Consider the following 15,269-nt stretch of genomic DNA (forward strand, 5'->3'; position numbering starts at 1 on the left):
GTATTTTGTAAATGGGCAGGTTTCAGACTAGAAAATTTTATTTAGCCACCACCAGAGAAATATGGATTCCAGGTAACATCCTGTGTCTTTAGTTCATTTTAATGTGTTTGATTTTCAATTGTTGCACTAGTTTATTTGATAAGCAAGGTTTTTTTGGCACAATCCATAGGATTATATGATTTTTTTTTTTTGATAGACAATCCATAGGATTATATGATGAAAAACAATTTTCTTCTATTCACCCAATGGATTGCCTCAAGTAGACAGCCCCACATCAATAATAGGCAGATTATTTGTAACATGCTTCCTAGCAAGCTGCCTTTGTTGAGTAAGAAACAAAATCAAAGAAAAAGCACTTAATTAAAGACAAAGCCCCTATTGGCAAATGAACATATTCAATTAATGTCCTCTTCCAATCTTAAGTACTATAATGAACTCCAATTTCTGATCCTCTGCAACCCTAAGTACTACAATGAACTCCTCTTTCATCCTCTGCCACTATAACTACTATAACTAAGCATCTCTGTCCCTCTCTAGTGATCAAATTGAAACTGACTCTTTTATGGACCACCAGGAACTAGATTTAGAACCAACTAATCTACAGCTTATTTCAATGACACTATTCGACCAAATGTAACTTCTGTGGTGCAAAATCCTACTATACCAAAACCTGCAGATCCTTTCAGACGTTCCAGATGTATGGAGGGAAAGCTGGCTCTTCATACAGACCATAACCCTGGAAGTTACTGGCATCTGCTCCCTGATGATCCTCTATTCCACACATCTTGATCAGTGCATCCAAGCTGAAACTTTCCTCAGCAAAACCCACAAGTTCATTGTCATCTTTTAATGAAGATTCAGGTGCTGCCAAACTTTCTGTCATATTGCTTCCTTCTGACTGACATTCATCTCTTGGCATTCCCAGTTGCTGAAGAAACTCATTCAGATCAATCTGGGGCTTCTCTTCATGTTCTCCTGGTATCTGTTCTGGTGAAGATTCCATGTCTTTCTCATTAGTTCCATGTCTTCATGGGTTCTGTTATGGGTTTTGTCATTCATGTTTTGAACATCAGTTTTTGAATCACAGGAAGAACAAGAAGAAGTGGATCAATAACCCCATTCTTCTTAAGATCTTCAAGCCTCTGATGAATGAGATGAACACTGGTTTGTGCATTTATATTGAACAAACCACTAGAAGGAAACATTGAAATGAAGTTCTTGGAGAGAAACCATTTTAAATTCTGAGATTTGATTGGTGGGTTGAAGTTACATTGCAGGTGGGGTAGATTGAGATAAGCATCTGGCCCATATAATATTCTTGCAGCTTCATCACAAGCCATGGTAGCTTTCTCAGCTATCTTTAAAGAACCCAACCAAAGTCTGGTTCTGTTCTTTCTCTCTCTTATTTCTCCAACTTTCCCCAGGTTCTTCGCCTAACTCCACACTACTCGCAGGTAGCATTCTGAGGCCCTCCCTTGTCTCTTGTGGGACCTTTCTTCCATTGCTTTAATGGAGATTTTCTATTATTCTCCATGCTACTGCTGAAGGGGAAGGGAAAGGGTGAGTAAGGAGAGTGATGGTGGTGGATTTGGGAATGCAAAAACTGAGAAGAAAGGCGAGGGATATGAAGTTAGTGACAATGGTCTTTGCTGCCTTGGTTTAAATGTTGTCACTGTTTGTAGAAACTTTCCAACCCATGTGACCATTTGTTTTTTTAATCAGGTAATTGCAAGTTCCTATGCTTTGCTCATTTCCTTTTTAATAAATCTATTCATGGATGCTTGTATATATCTATCAATGCACTCATACATTAAATAGTATCATGAAACGGTCAATACAAAAGAGAATACCAGGGAATGTTTAAGCAAAAAGGAAAATGATTTTTTTTCTTTTACTTTCTTGACCATATTATTTAAAGTCCAAGATAGGATCAGGTTTTTCCAGGTGGAGTAGCATGGGTTGAGTAGTCTGGCCAGTGGGTTCATGGCATTTGGCAGAAAGAAATCCAAGTCAGATGGTGTTAAGCGTAAATGGTGGTGACAGAGATATTTTGACATGTTTTGAATGGAGTCTTTTCACTCAAAAACTCCCTCAGATTCTCATCTCTGCAAGTGAGAAGGGTTTTTGAGAGTTGAATATTTTATTGGGTAAAAAGAGGAGAAGCACCTCACAACATTTTAGATTTTCACAAGGGCTCTGATTCACATGTATTGCTGCCATTCACTACTTGATTCTCTGGACTCGTCTTCTTTATCCCATGCCCTATTCCCTCATATATTCACTCACTATATATAATTTTGATACTATGATTACTTAGGTGGACAAATGCATAAATCCTATCACATGATGCTCTTTTTATAACAGCAATGCTTCTGATGACGACGACTATGGCAACAAGGGCGATGAACTTACGGTGTTGATATATGGCTTTAGCAATAAGAGGATATCATTAACTTATATTTTGTTTGAAATTAGGAGTACAAGATAATATTGTAATCAAGAAATAGTTATAATTTTTATGGGGTTGGCATTATGAAAATGAGAATCAACCAAAGAGGCTGTTGTAGTGATAGCATGTGGTGGGGTTTGACCACATGATCTCCCGCCAAATAAGGCTTTGAAACCATATTGAACTAGCAATTTTCCTAAAAATTTAAGCTTGCAGGATTTGAGACTACAATGTACATCATGCACTTCAACATAAATAAATACCATATTGGCCTGAACTTTACTGTCTATCAAACATTGTCTAAAATTATTTGTCACCAGATAAATTGGAGTCTGGGATCTAATTCCATACATATGTACTAACACCACAGAACTAGTTGTTATTTATATTGCAACTGTTGTAGTTTGTTATGCTGAAGATGATGAAAAATAATGACAACAAGCTATAGGACATCAAAATCTAAACAGTCGATGGCTTTCAGAGTTGGGAAGAGGAAGTGATTATCATTTCAATGGCCAGGTCAAACTTCAAGAAAGAGGTATTTCTAGCTTCCTTAATATTATAATTGCCAAAAATCTCAGTTCGCATCATGGCTGAAGTGTAGAGAAGAACTGGATTTTATATTCTTTTACTTGATGTTTTAGGTAGGATTGCTGAGTGATCAGAGGTGAATGAAAGTGGCTGTGACGCGAGCAAGGAGACTGTTGTCTTGTTTGTGACATGGAGACAGTGGCTAGTGATAAGTTCTTGAAGCAATCAATTGAATAGTTTGAGGAGAATGGAGAGTGTTCAAATGCCAATGAATAAAACGATGGCCTTGGGACAAAGGTTCTATCCAATTCTGTCAACCATCATCAGTTTTTTTTGCTGCATTTGGTGATATGAAGACTTAGATCTGGGAAATGATTCCGGAATCCTGAGACCTCTGGTGATTTATGCCTGGAGCCAAAGTTCATTGATATTCTCCAAAATGGAGGAAAATTTTATTTTAATTTGGTTAATTGCAAGGTTATCTGGAAAATAGGCTGGTTGTACTACCATGTTCATTTGTATGATGTTAATGACTGCGGGACACTATTTTTACCTGGTAATAGTATGTTTTGGCAGTGACGCTCACTTTCCCTGATTTAATTTGCATACAAGGCATGTGCCTGTTAGTTAGATTGCCCCTGTAGCTTAGGCCTTCCTTCATGGGAAGTATTGCATTTGGAATTATATTAAATGTGGATGAGCCAGCCAGTTTGACTCTATTGGAAATCTTACAGTAAGTTTGAATCTCTTCATCAAGGCTGGCAGGGATGGAGAAAGGAAGGAAAAGGAAAAGGAAAAGATTGAGTCAACTACAGCAACCATCATTAATGGGGAAATTGGTCCCAAGTGCTCATAGGAAATTTTCCACTTGGAAGGGTTTTGCATCTTGGAAATAGCGGAAAAGATCCCATGTTACGTGGTACACTTGTATTTCAGTAGTGTTTGAACTTCATTTTTATAATCTTTTTCCTGTGAAATATTGTCATGACTCACTGTTTACCACTTGTATTTTGTACATGAGCAGGTTTCAGACTGGAAAATTGGATTAGCCACTACAGAGAAATTCATGGATCCCAGGTAAACTCCTGTTCAGTTCATTTTTATGTGATTGATTTTCAATTATTGCACTAGTATATTTGATCTCATAGGTAATGTTTTTTGGCACGATCCATAGGATTATATGATGAAACAATTTTCTTCTATTAACTCAATGGATTCTTGCCTCAAGTGGACAGCCCCACATGGATAGTAAGTAGATTATCAATAACATGCTTCCTAGCAATGACAAAATTAAAGAAAAAACACGTGATTAAAGACAAAGCCCTTGATAACTATGAAGAAATGAGTTTCTGTTTGGTCAAATCTCCCATTAGCAAATTAACATATTCGATTTATGTCCTCTGCCACTCTTTAAGATCCATAATGAACTCCACTTTCTGATCCTCTGCAGCCCCAAGTACTACAAGGAACTTCTCTTCCATCCTCTGCTACTGTAACTACTATAACTAAGCCTCTCTCTATCTCGCTCTAGTGGTCAAACTGAAAGTGACTCTTTTATGGACCTCCATGAACTAGATTTAGAACCAACTAATCTGCAGCCTATTAAGTGATACTAAACCCTCTTCCTTCCACCAAATTTAACTCCAGTGGTGTGAACTCCTACCATACCAAAACCTGCAGATCCTTTCAGAAGTTCCAGATGGATGGAGGGAAAGCTGGCTCTTCATACATACCATAGCCCTGGAAGCTACTGGCATCTGTTCCTTGATGATCCTCTATTCCACGCATCTCGATCAGTGCATCCCAGTTGAAACTTTCCTCAGCAAAACCCACAAGCTCATCGTCATCTTTTAATGAAGATTCGGGTGCTGCAAAACCTTCTGCTGCATTGCTTCCTTCTGACTGACATTCATCCTTAAGTATTCCCAGTTGCTGAAGAAACTCATTGAGATCAATCTGAGGCTTCTCTTCACGTTCTTCTGGTATCTGTTCTGATGAAAATTCCACATCTTTGTTGTTAGTTCTAGGACTTTCATGAGTTTTGTTGGGGGCTTTGTCATTCATGTTTTGAGCATCAGTTTTTGAATCACAGGAAGAAGAACTAGAAGAAGAGGATTGATTGAGAACCCCGTTCTTCTTAAGCTCTTGGAGCCGCTGATGAATGACATGAACACTGGGTTGTGCATTTATATTAAGCAACCCACAAGAAGGAAACATTGAAATGAAGTTCTTGGAGGGAAACCATTTTAACTTCTGAGATTTGTTTGATGGGTTGAAGTTAGATTGCAGGTGGGGTAGATTGAGATAAGCATCTGGCCCATACAATCGCCTCGCAGCTTCATCGTAAGCCATGGCAGCTTCCTCGGCAGTCGCAAAAGAGCCCAACCAAAGTCTGGTTCTCTTCTTGGGCTCCCTGATTTCTGCAACCCATTTCCCCCAGGTTCTTTGCCTAACACCACGATACTCGCATGTAGCATTCTGAGGCCCTCCCTTGCCTCTCGTGGGACCTTTCTTCCATGGCTTTAATGGAGATTTTCTGTTATTCTCCATGCTTCTACTGAAGGGGAAGGGAAGGGGTGAATGAGAGGAGAGTGATGGTGGTGGGTTTGGGAATGCAAAAACTGGGAAGAAAGGCGCGGGATATGTAGTGAGTGAGAGTGGTGTTCACTGCCTTGGTTTAAATGTTGTCACGTTTTGTAGAAAGTTTTCAACCCATGTGACCGTTGGTTTGTATAATCAGGTAATTTAAAATTCCTCTGCTCATTTCCCTCTTTTTATGCATCTATTTATGCATGCATGCATATCCATCTATTGCACTCATACATAAAATATTATATCAGGGAATGTATAAACAAAAAGCAAAATGATTTTGTTTTTTTCTCACTTTCTTGACCATATAAAATCTATTGTTGAAGATGGGATCAGGTTTTGCCAGGTGGAGTAGTATGGACTAAGTAGTCTGGCCCAGTGGGCATGGCATTTGGCAGAAAGACGTCCAAGTCATATGGCATTAAGTGTAAGTGGTGGTGACCAAGATCGTTTGACATGCTTTGAATCTCCCTCGGATTCTCTCTTGTTTCTGCAAGAGAGAAGGGTTCTTGAGAGTTGAATATTGCATTGGGAAAAAGGAGAAGCACCTCACAACATTTTAGGTTTTCACGAGACCTCTAATTCACATGTTTTGCTGCCATTCACCACTTGATTCCCGGGACTCATCACCTTTATCCCATGCTCCACTCCCTCATGTATCCTCTCCCTATATATAATTTGTACACACTATTATTACCATGGTCTGGAAATGCATAAATCCTATCACATGATGCTCTTCATACGGTAATAACAATGCTTCTGATGATCATCATCATCATCATGGCAACAAGGGTGATGAACTGATGGTGTGGGTATATGGATTTGGCAATAAGATGAAAATATGACTATTAGCACATTTTTATTTGAAATTAGGCATATAATCAAGAAATAGTTATAATTTTGATTGGTTTGGCATTATGAAAGTGATTATCAACCAATGAGAACATTATAGTGATGGCATGGTCATGATGCAAAATGTGATATTACCAAAAGCTTTGAGTCAAAACTCCTTTAATGCATCGTTTTTTTAAATCTAGATTTATATTCTATACGGCATGAAATGATAATAAAATTAGAGTGTTTTTTATAGTGATCTTATGAAGTGTTTCTAACTTTTTTAGTACTTGAAAGATGAAAATTTTCAAGTATTAAAAATATTAAAAATCCTTCCTAAAATCACTACTAAACACATTTTCATTTGTCAAATCTCAATTTATGGCGACAAACATGTTTCTAGAATAGGTATCGAGTAAAAAAGGAAAAAGAATTCACTGTTAGCTGATAAATAAAACCATTTCTTTTGAAATGTTTTTAACTATATATTTTAGTATGAATTCACTGTTCTGGAATGTGTACCCTGAACAGCTCAAAATGAATGTACAAAACATTATCAAAAAGCCAAAAAAATATGCAGGAAAAAGAGCAAGAAAAGATGCAAGGCCCATTATAAACATCTAGAAACTAATTACTTTATACAGGACCAAAAAAGGCTTAACAACATTCACTCATTTCAAAACCTCTTACATTCCAATCTCATCACGCTTGCATATCTTTAGCTCTGGGTTCCAAATCCACCAGTAGAGTCAGCTGCAATGATTGAAAGAAATATTCTTCAGAATTAATTTTGAACTTGCAGAAGCTGGTGTTTAAGCCAACCAGTGCATAATGCAATTGAATCTTACTGCCAAATAACCAAATGGTAATCTGTGGGAAAGACAAACTGAAAGAAAAATCCATGTTTTTCCAAGACTTCTCATGAATCTTACATCAAGACACACAGCGGATATTCCAGAGATCCAATAGAGGAAATCTTACCAATAAAAATAAACATGAGAAAATTTTGAGAACATTAAAGACAAGCAGGGAAATAGACATAATGGATTAGCTTATTCCAGAAAGAAAAAGGGAAAAAGGCTAAGGAAACAGACACAGCGACTTATGGCATAACAAAAGACATGGTTCTCAATAGAGTTGAATAAAAAGAAAAGATCCATGCATTTTATTCCATAAAGTTAGGACGCTGCTACCATTTTTTAACCCTCTTGTTGGCCAAGGAGCCAGGGTACACAAGTGCAACTGATTTGTTCCACAGATGTTGAACCATTTCTTCTCTTGTCAAAAACAAAATTAATTCATAGGCAAATAACTCCAACAACCTGCATGCTGTATTTGGATTCAAAACTTAATAACTATATATATATTTGATAGGCAAATGAGAATATATTATGAGTGTTAATAAAAAATGGGCACACACCTAGTAGACACAAAGTACACATCTAAAAAGCAAAAAGAAACAGCCAACAACCACAAACTAATCTAATAACTAGAACATAACCACTCAATGAAGTTTGTCAAGGATGGGAAACCAGAACATCATCTTGAAGAGATTGGTTTATGCCTTGCACCCTTAAAAGGTTCTTGAATTACATTGCTTCCAAATTGTCTAGAATAGGCAAAGAGGAACTGTTCTCCAGGCCTTTTTTCTCTTCTTTCCCTCAAAGCTCTCATTCCAACCCATTAACAATATTTGACAAGATGAAGGAGAACCCAGAAAATGATAAATAAAGATAATGGAAAGTGTCACAGCCCATTAGCTTTCCCACAATAGATGAGGAGATAGCCTGTTGTTTCTTCTAAGTTGGTCCATGGTTATGATCCTTTCCTGCTTCTCATGTGAAGAAACCCACTTTGTTAGAAGCCAAACAGCCTCACACCATCTTTGGGAGAAAATCCCTTCGAATTTTATATAGTCTTCAAGCTATCGACTTGGGAATAACAAAAAGGGACATGATGTAAATTGATAGGCTGCTAAGAGTACCATTTTTTTTTTTTAACAGAAGCTGGTAAAGAGAACTTTTTAACAAAGTCTCCTATCTTTTGAGAGGTATCGTAGAGTCACCATTTCTTTATAAAGAAGAAAGATAAAAAATAGCGCATAATTTAAATATAGTTGATATTTTACCATTATCAGAGAGTTCAACAAAACTTCACTTTGATTTTGGGCTTCCTTTGCAAATGTTTCTCCATTTATCCTTGAGGTCAATTGTGGTACGACCTCTCTGAAATACAGTACCACCAAATTCCATAATCTTCTTCCATGGAATACTTTTATCATGATCATTTGAAAATTTCTGCACTCCCACCTGCAATAGAGAAAGCAATTATCAATATAAAAACAAATCTGAAAACTAATGATTGAAAAAGAAAAATTCAAGACCAAGAAACATGAGTAATCCTTAATGAAACTACAGGTGCTGAATTAGAAGTCACAAAACTGAGAAATGTGATTTCTCGATCTTGTGTCCTTCGAAATTTTATCTACATCAGATCCATATCATAAAGCAGGTATGAATAAAAAAAATTGAAAAGCAAATGAAAAAAGTTTGAACCTAATACTCTTAACACAACACAAACTGGACTTGAATATCAATCTTCACTATTAGAATACTACAAAGCTACAGAACTAAGAATGCTAATATCATATCAATGAAGTAACACAAGTACCTTTAGTATCTCTTCCTCCTTAGCTGTCCAAGCAAGTTTCTTTCTTCTCAACTGATGAATTGGTGGAAATGTGCTGCAAATGAGAGGCAATATATATCCTCAATCAATAATGATAACTGCAGCCAATTACTACTTTCTAACTGTTGAGTGTGCATTAGTATGTGTGGAGGAAGGGAGAGAAAATATGCTTGAAATATCAATGTTGCCATAAGTAGTTGTCTCCTTATAGTACAGAATTGGAGCCTCCAGATATTCTAATGAATAGGTGCAGTTTCTTCCATTCCAAGGAGAGCAATGGCCCAATGCATCTTTAAGGGCTTACTCCCTTGGAAAACAAAACTGCACCTTTCCGAAGTTTGAATGGAATAAAATTACATGACCAAGTGGTGCATGCATACAAGCAGTGCACTACTTACCACAATGAATTGACGATGATCACTACAATGATGCAGTGGACATCTAGAAACTAAACATGCCTAGTATCATAAGGTATAAAAAACTTACTACTGCTGTTGTTGCCTTCTGAATCTTATATAGTAAGTAGAACTGGAAGGCTTATCATTTTCATCTCCAGAAGTTCCTGAAGCAGGATCCTCCAGTGGATCACTAATCTGCTGTTGTAAAGCTTCCTGCTGAACTCCTAAATTTGCAACTCCCTGCTCCTCGACACCATCATGCTTCTCTACATTTCTCCTAATTAGTTGATCAGTGACTTGAGCATCGCCATGGTTTGCTCGAGTCTGTCTTTTCTCTTTTACATGCCCATTTTCACAAACCTTGACAAGATTAGCACTTTCATTAAGCTTTTCATTCTTTTTTCTATGTTTTTTCTTGGGTTTGACAGGCTCATGCTTCATCCCTGCATTGATAAATGAAGCCAGTTCTTTCTTTGCCAAGGAGACCTTTTTCTTGGACTCAAGGTATTCAGAAACTGCACGGGAATATGCACAAAAGGGGCAGTAAAAGTTTCCCATGTTGTCAAAACTGGGGGGGCAGCCCAAGCAGTTCTCATGAACCACCAATGGACAGCCACTGGAACTACAAACCAACAACTGACCGTCTTTAGTACACTTCATACAAAGATTTTGCTCTGTCCAGCCAGCTATTGACAAGGAATCATGATTGAATGTGCATTTAGAACTCAGGAAATTTTGTCTCTCCATGGCAATACCATCCTCCTCATCATGATACTCAGTGCTATCACTCAGCATTTCTTCTTCACAACAATGCTCAGTGTCATCTTTGGCTTCATCTACAAAAACTTTATGGTGTGCTTCATTAGGAAGTTTGTCATTTGATGCCTTTGGTTGAGAACTATGATCACCATCATCTTTGGCTTCATCAACAGAATTTTTTTTCTGGCTTTCATCTGAGGATCCACTTGATTTATTTGGTTCAACCCTACAATCGCCATCATCCTTGGCTTCATCAACAGCAGTTTTTTGCTGGCTTCCATCTGAGGCTGCACCAATTGATTTGTTTGGTTCAACCCAATGCTCAACATCATCATCTTTAGCCTCATCAACAGAAATATCATGGTGGGATTCATCTCTAGGCATATTTTGAGGCATTTTATTGCTGTGAAAAGGAATCTGCGTTTGATTATGCTCAAATTCTCCATGTTCAACATCAGTGATCTGCTCAACCCTCTTTGAAACAACATACTTATCATGATCATCCTCAGAAACCATTGTGCTTCCCTCCAGGTCTCCCAGTTGAGATTCTTTTGCCAAGTCACACTCATTAATACTTGGTCGAGATGAATCTTCTAACAATTTCTTTCCATGCAGAGAAACTGGGTTTGGTTCTATAGATGTAATGGAGCAAAAGGCATCATGTTTACGCCTCTTGGCATTTGAATGGGAATCACCACCATAATTCACACTGTCTACATTTGGGTTAAATTGCCCCATCAAATTTTTGGCAGGCAAGTCATCCAGGCCCCTTTTATAGGGCAATAAAATCCTCTCAGTTGTATCTTCTGGCAAGAGATTGTTCTCATTTTCAGCAGTCAGAGGAATTAAGTCTCCTTTTGCAGCCTCAACTTGACCACAGGCAGTACCCTCATCAACCCTTGGTGCAACTGCACCAGAATCACCATCACCATTAGGTGTTCTAGTCTCACATTGACTTTCAAATCTCAATCCACTCCTTTCCTTCAAGGATACAGCAGATGGATGGCTGCCCTCGAGAATTGTATCTTTCAACTGTTCATAAGGAAACAACATGAGCCTGCTTACAAACAGTATATAAGATTTGAGCATATTTTACCACAACCCTTCAAATGATGGAAAACAAAAGAGAATCCCCCTTACCTCTTGCAAAGCACACTTAGGTAAACATGCTCTTTTATGTGCAATGAAAGGGTTAACATTCCATTTTAACAGCTCTGGTTCTCCCATTCTTAGTTTTGATGCTGACACCTAAAATCAGATGTATGTTTAAATCAGCATAAGAATACAATTCTCCAGTTAATGAGTTGCTTTGAATTCTAACTTCAATTACACAAGCAAATAATTTACTAAATCAAAGCCAAAACTGATGCATGTTACCTTACGCAATATGCACTGGAGAACATCTTCACAGCTTTCAGATGGGTCGAACCCCATTTTTGAATGCACAACAGGATGAACATCATTTGTGATTCCACTAAATAAAGCCTCCAAACATCTCAAGGCAATCATTTCTTTGACATTCCTCCCCAAATTATCTGAGACTTCTGGAGCTTTTATCATCAAATCTGTAAGAAAGAAGTCATGAATTGCCTCAATCCACACTCACAAAGACTAAGCAACATAATAAAGAAAAAGTATGTACCCTTCAAAAGAGAGATATCTACTCGCTCAAAGCTTGCTAAGGTTTCCATTACCCAAAGCCATGGAAGGCTTGAAACAGAGCACGACTTTTCAGCCATGAAAACTGGTATTAAGTTTCTGAGACCACAGTTTCGTTGAGCTCGTCCGTGCTATTGTTTCATAAAGAGAAAGAAAGGTTTCAACTTCATCTGAAAATGCAACGCCAGTGTCAAAAGATGCAAAATCACAATTGATGGCTTAGAGATTAATGGCGTGTTTGGTTGCATAAAATCAGAGCCCCAATTTCAAATCCACAGTTTTCCTTGCCTGCGTTCGACCTGAATTTAAATCAAATTTAAACACAACAACTACGAATCCACGGAAATGATTCCATGGTAGACAGCAATATTTTCAAATTCCACAGAAGTTGAAATTTCCCAAGTTAAATGAATTTCCTAGCATTGAAGAATAAAAAACAAACTCAGATTTCTCAGAAGGCCTAAAGACAAATTATTAAGTTTGCAATAGAATACAGATTTAGGGTTTCAGAGAGAAAGCCTCAGAAAATGACAAAATGAAAGAAAAAATAAATAAAAATAAATAAATGAAAACCCTAACGCTCAGTTTGGTTTCCGAGAAACACGAAGGAAAACAAAAGAAAATTACGAATTTGAGGATAATCATTCCAAGTAACGAATCAAAATTTTAATTTCATTAATTTATGAGGAAACATTTAATCAGTAATTATTAGGGGTACCTTAAATCTTCGAGAAACGAAGAATCAAAGGCTCAGAGAACACCGGATCCAAGGTTTCAAACGACGCCGATCTTGAGGGCCATTGCAAATGGCATACGAGACTGAGAGAGCTGTCTTTTCAAATCGGAAACGGCGCCGTTTGACATATTTCAAACCGCCAACTCTACTTGGGCCAGTTTTGGGCTCGCCTAAAAATAAAGTGGGCCCAACAAGGTCCAGGTCCAATAGGGCGACCTGTTTATTTTGCACCCAACATGCTAAGGTCCATTTCCAGTGGTTTATAAAAGTTTTGTTAAATAAAAAATCATTTTTCATATCTAATATTTTATTAATTTTCATATTAAACTTTGTTTAAATCACAAGTTTTTTTTTTAAAAAAAAAAATTACTCAAATATGTATAAAAACTCTTAGGCTTCTTTAGATTAGCTATTGAGAGTTAAAATATCTTCTTTCCTTTTTTTTCATGTCTTTGTTTGATATTCAAGTAAGATAACTTGTAGCTTTAAAAATTTAATTGCATATGAAACAAACATTTTATATAGTGAAGATGATGCTTGTCTTTTTTTTTTTAATAGAAAAAAGTAAAAAAAAAATAATATTATACCAACCAACATAACTAAATTGAACATATTTATAACAAATTTATTTTAATTATGTTGGTTGAAATCGACATATTACTTTTAATTTAATATAAAAAATTAAATATTTTTATATTTTCTATTCAACCAAAAAACAAATACTACATAAGAGTATGTTTGACAGTAAATTTATAAAGTATTTTTAATATTTCTAATATTTAAAAAATAAAAACTTTTAATTATTAGAAATATTAAAAACGATTCTTATAATGACTGTCAACCCACTCTAATATTAATATTAGGCTTCCCATTTTAGATTAACTATTGAGAATTTTTCAATGCATTAATCAAATCTGTCTTGGCATTCACCTAATTTTCATTCGAAGAAAAACAACACATACAGAATAACCAAAATATTTTTTTTTTCAACCTCTCTAAGCCCATCATCCAAAGGGCCCTTTTTTTTTCTTATTTTTTATTTTTATTTTTATTTTTTGAGGAAAAGTGTGTTTCCACCACAGAAATAAAACTAAAATAGGAATTCCTTATAAATAATTTAAGTTTTGGTAAACTCATCGTAATATTTAAAATGGTAAAAAATAGTACTTATATTATTAGAAAGTAATACCTAATGATTATATGTAATATACTTGATAAAAAAAAGTATAAAATTCAAATTATTTTTAGGTAATTGTTTAAAGTTATTGTGTGGTTTTTTGCATTTAAGAGTAGGAAACACACTTTTCTTTTCTTTTTTTTACTTGGAGTAGAACATATGATGTGGGCCGTGGGTGATATTGATTTCATAATTTATTAATATTTTATTCATGCACTATTTGCGTTAATTTTTTTATGGACATTCAAAAATTCTTACCTATCGTTACTTCAAATTAATTTTATTTAACTCAAAATTTATTTATATTCATCCAATATTTTTTATCTATAATTATTTCAAATAAATTATTTTAATTCAAAATTTATGCAAGTATTATTATGTTAAATGGTAAAAGAAGATTCCAACTTTTTTTTTTTTTTGGTTTTATGATAATTTCACAATAAAGATGAATTATAGAAGAAGATTCTAACTCTTTATTTTCTGATTCCTTAATGGTAAAGATAATCATGTGTTTATTTTCTATTTCCTTTTCTTTTATGTTAATATTTTAATAATAAATGGGGTACATCAATTAAATAATTACTAATAATAAATAGAATGATATTTTAAAGTTGATATTTAAAGAATCATTCAATTGGAATGAGAATAATACAAAGAGAAGAAGTATGGTACAAATTATTATTGATCACTAAAATTAATTTTCAAACATTAATTTAAATCGAATTTAATTGTTTTCTTAGATAAATTTAAAGTTTCATAATAAATTATCTCCTTTAAATAAAATAATATATAAATATATAAAATGATATAAATTAATTTTTATTATAATTATCTTTCGTTTGATGATATATAAAATAATAATAAATTTGCATTTATCACATAATATTAATATTATAAATACAAGAAAATAAAATTAATTTGTAGGTTGCCTTAAAAAAATAGGAACATTAGGTAAATTACTTAAATAAATTAATGATGGAATATATGCATATACGAGTAAAATGATAAAAAAATAAAAATAAAAAAAAATAAAAAAATAAAATAAAAAAAGAAAAGAAAAGAAGGAAACAAAGAAATTTTGAGGGAGAGTACGAAAAGGAAGGCAATGGAATGAAAAGGAAAAAAGAAAAAAAAATAAAAAAGAAATATGATTAAGGTTTAAATATGGGTATAGTTAAAAGATGTCATTTTAGACATTTCACATTATAAAATTTATTTCTATAAAAAATAATATAATTATTGCTTTATATTAAAAATGGTAGAAATTATTGATCCTTAAAAAAATGAAACTAAAAATAATAGAGTAGGAGTACAAAGGATGATGAGGGTTGTCTTATGTGGAAGGAATAAAACATGAAATCAGTTCAAAGAGACATTTTATGTTGGATTGGATGTGATAGAGAAGGAAGGTTCCTCTGCACGCAACCGTTGAAGTTTCAAAGAAAGAAA

General features: G+C 35.0%; 2 protein-coding genes, 1 long non-coding RNA gene and 1 pseudogene across 4 annotated transcripts; 1 reads left to right on the forward strand and 3 right to left on the reverse strand.

Annotated features, from left to right (window-relative positions):
* Positions 1 to 185: 185 nt before the first annotated feature.
* LOC104880108 (dehydration-responsive element-binding protein 2F-like) lies at positions 186 to 1,579 on the reverse strand (annotated as a pseudogene).
* Positions 1,580 to 4,063: 2,484 nt separating this feature from the next.
* On the reverse strand, positions 4,064 to 5,599 carry LOC100252184 (dehydration-responsive element-binding protein 2F). Its single transcript, XM_002277626.5, has one exon. The coding sequence runs from the start codon at positions 5,528 to 5,530 to the stop codon at positions 4,667 to 4,669; it is 864 nt and encodes a 287-aa protein (XP_002277662.2). The 5' UTR covers positions 5,531 to 5,599; the 3' UTR covers positions 4,064 to 4,666.
* A 16-nt stretch (positions 5,600 to 5,615) lies between these two features.
* Positions 5,616 to 6,313, forward strand: LOC132254195 (uncharacterized). Its single transcript, XR_009466473.1, has 2 exons — positions 5,616 to 5,720; positions 5,906 to 6,313. It is a non-coding gene; the product is annotated as an uncharacterized LOC132254195 (long non-coding RNA).
* A 550-nt stretch (positions 6,314 to 6,863) lies between these two features.
* Positions 6,864 to 12,765, reverse strand: LOC100852566 (uncharacterized). 2 transcript variants are annotated; one of them, XM_010655498.3, is made up of 8 exons: positions 12,626 to 12,765; positions 11,891 to 12,077; positions 11,626 to 11,813; positions 11,389 to 11,496; positions 9,578 to 11,280; positions 9,074 to 9,146; positions 8,532 to 8,712; positions 6,864 to 7,156 (listed from the first exon to the last, which is right to left on the reverse strand). In XM_010655498.3, the coding sequence occupies exons 2-7, from the start codon at positions 11,985 to 11,987 to the stop codon at positions 8,557 to 8,559; spliced, it is 2,325 nt and encodes a 774-aa protein (XP_010653800.1). In that variant the 5' UTR covers positions 11,988 to 12,077; positions 12,626 to 12,765; the 3' UTR covers positions 6,864 to 7,156; positions 8,532 to 8,556. The 2 variants fall into 2 exon arrangements, with proteins under 2 accessions (XP_010653800.1, XP_059595306.1); XM_059739323.1 differs by having other exon boundaries at positions 11,891 to 12,206; positions 12,626 to 12,747.
* Between the last annotated feature and the right edge of the window lie 2,504 nt (positions 12,766 to 15,269).

This window comes from Vitis vinifera, chromosome 8 (assembly GCF_030704535.1).
Source record: "Vitis vinifera cultivar Pinot Noir 40024 chromosome 8, ASM3070453v1".
Taxonomy (NCBI): Eukaryota; Viridiplantae; Streptophyta; class Magnoliopsida; order Vitales; family Vitaceae; genus Vitis; species Vitis vinifera.

Bases quoted from the DNA above. Each gene is read 5' to 3' on its own strand.
- LOC100252184 (XM_002277626.5), bottom strand. From the start codon at position 5,530: ATGGAGAATAACAGAAAATCTCCATTAAAGCCATGGAAGAAAGGTCCC.
- LOC100852566 (XM_010655498.3), bottom strand. From the start codon at position 11,987: ATGGCTGAAAAGTCGTGCTCTGTTTCAAGCCTTCCATGGCTTTGGGTA. The intron at 11,281-11,388 runs GTAAGGGGGATT...CCTTATGAACAG, and splicing joins CTAAGTGTGCTTTGCAAGAG to TTGAAAGATACAATTCTCGA. The intron at 9,147-9,577 runs GTAAGTTTTTTA...TCTCATTTGCAG, and splicing joins AGAAGGCAACAACAGCAGTA to CACATTTCCACCAATTCATC.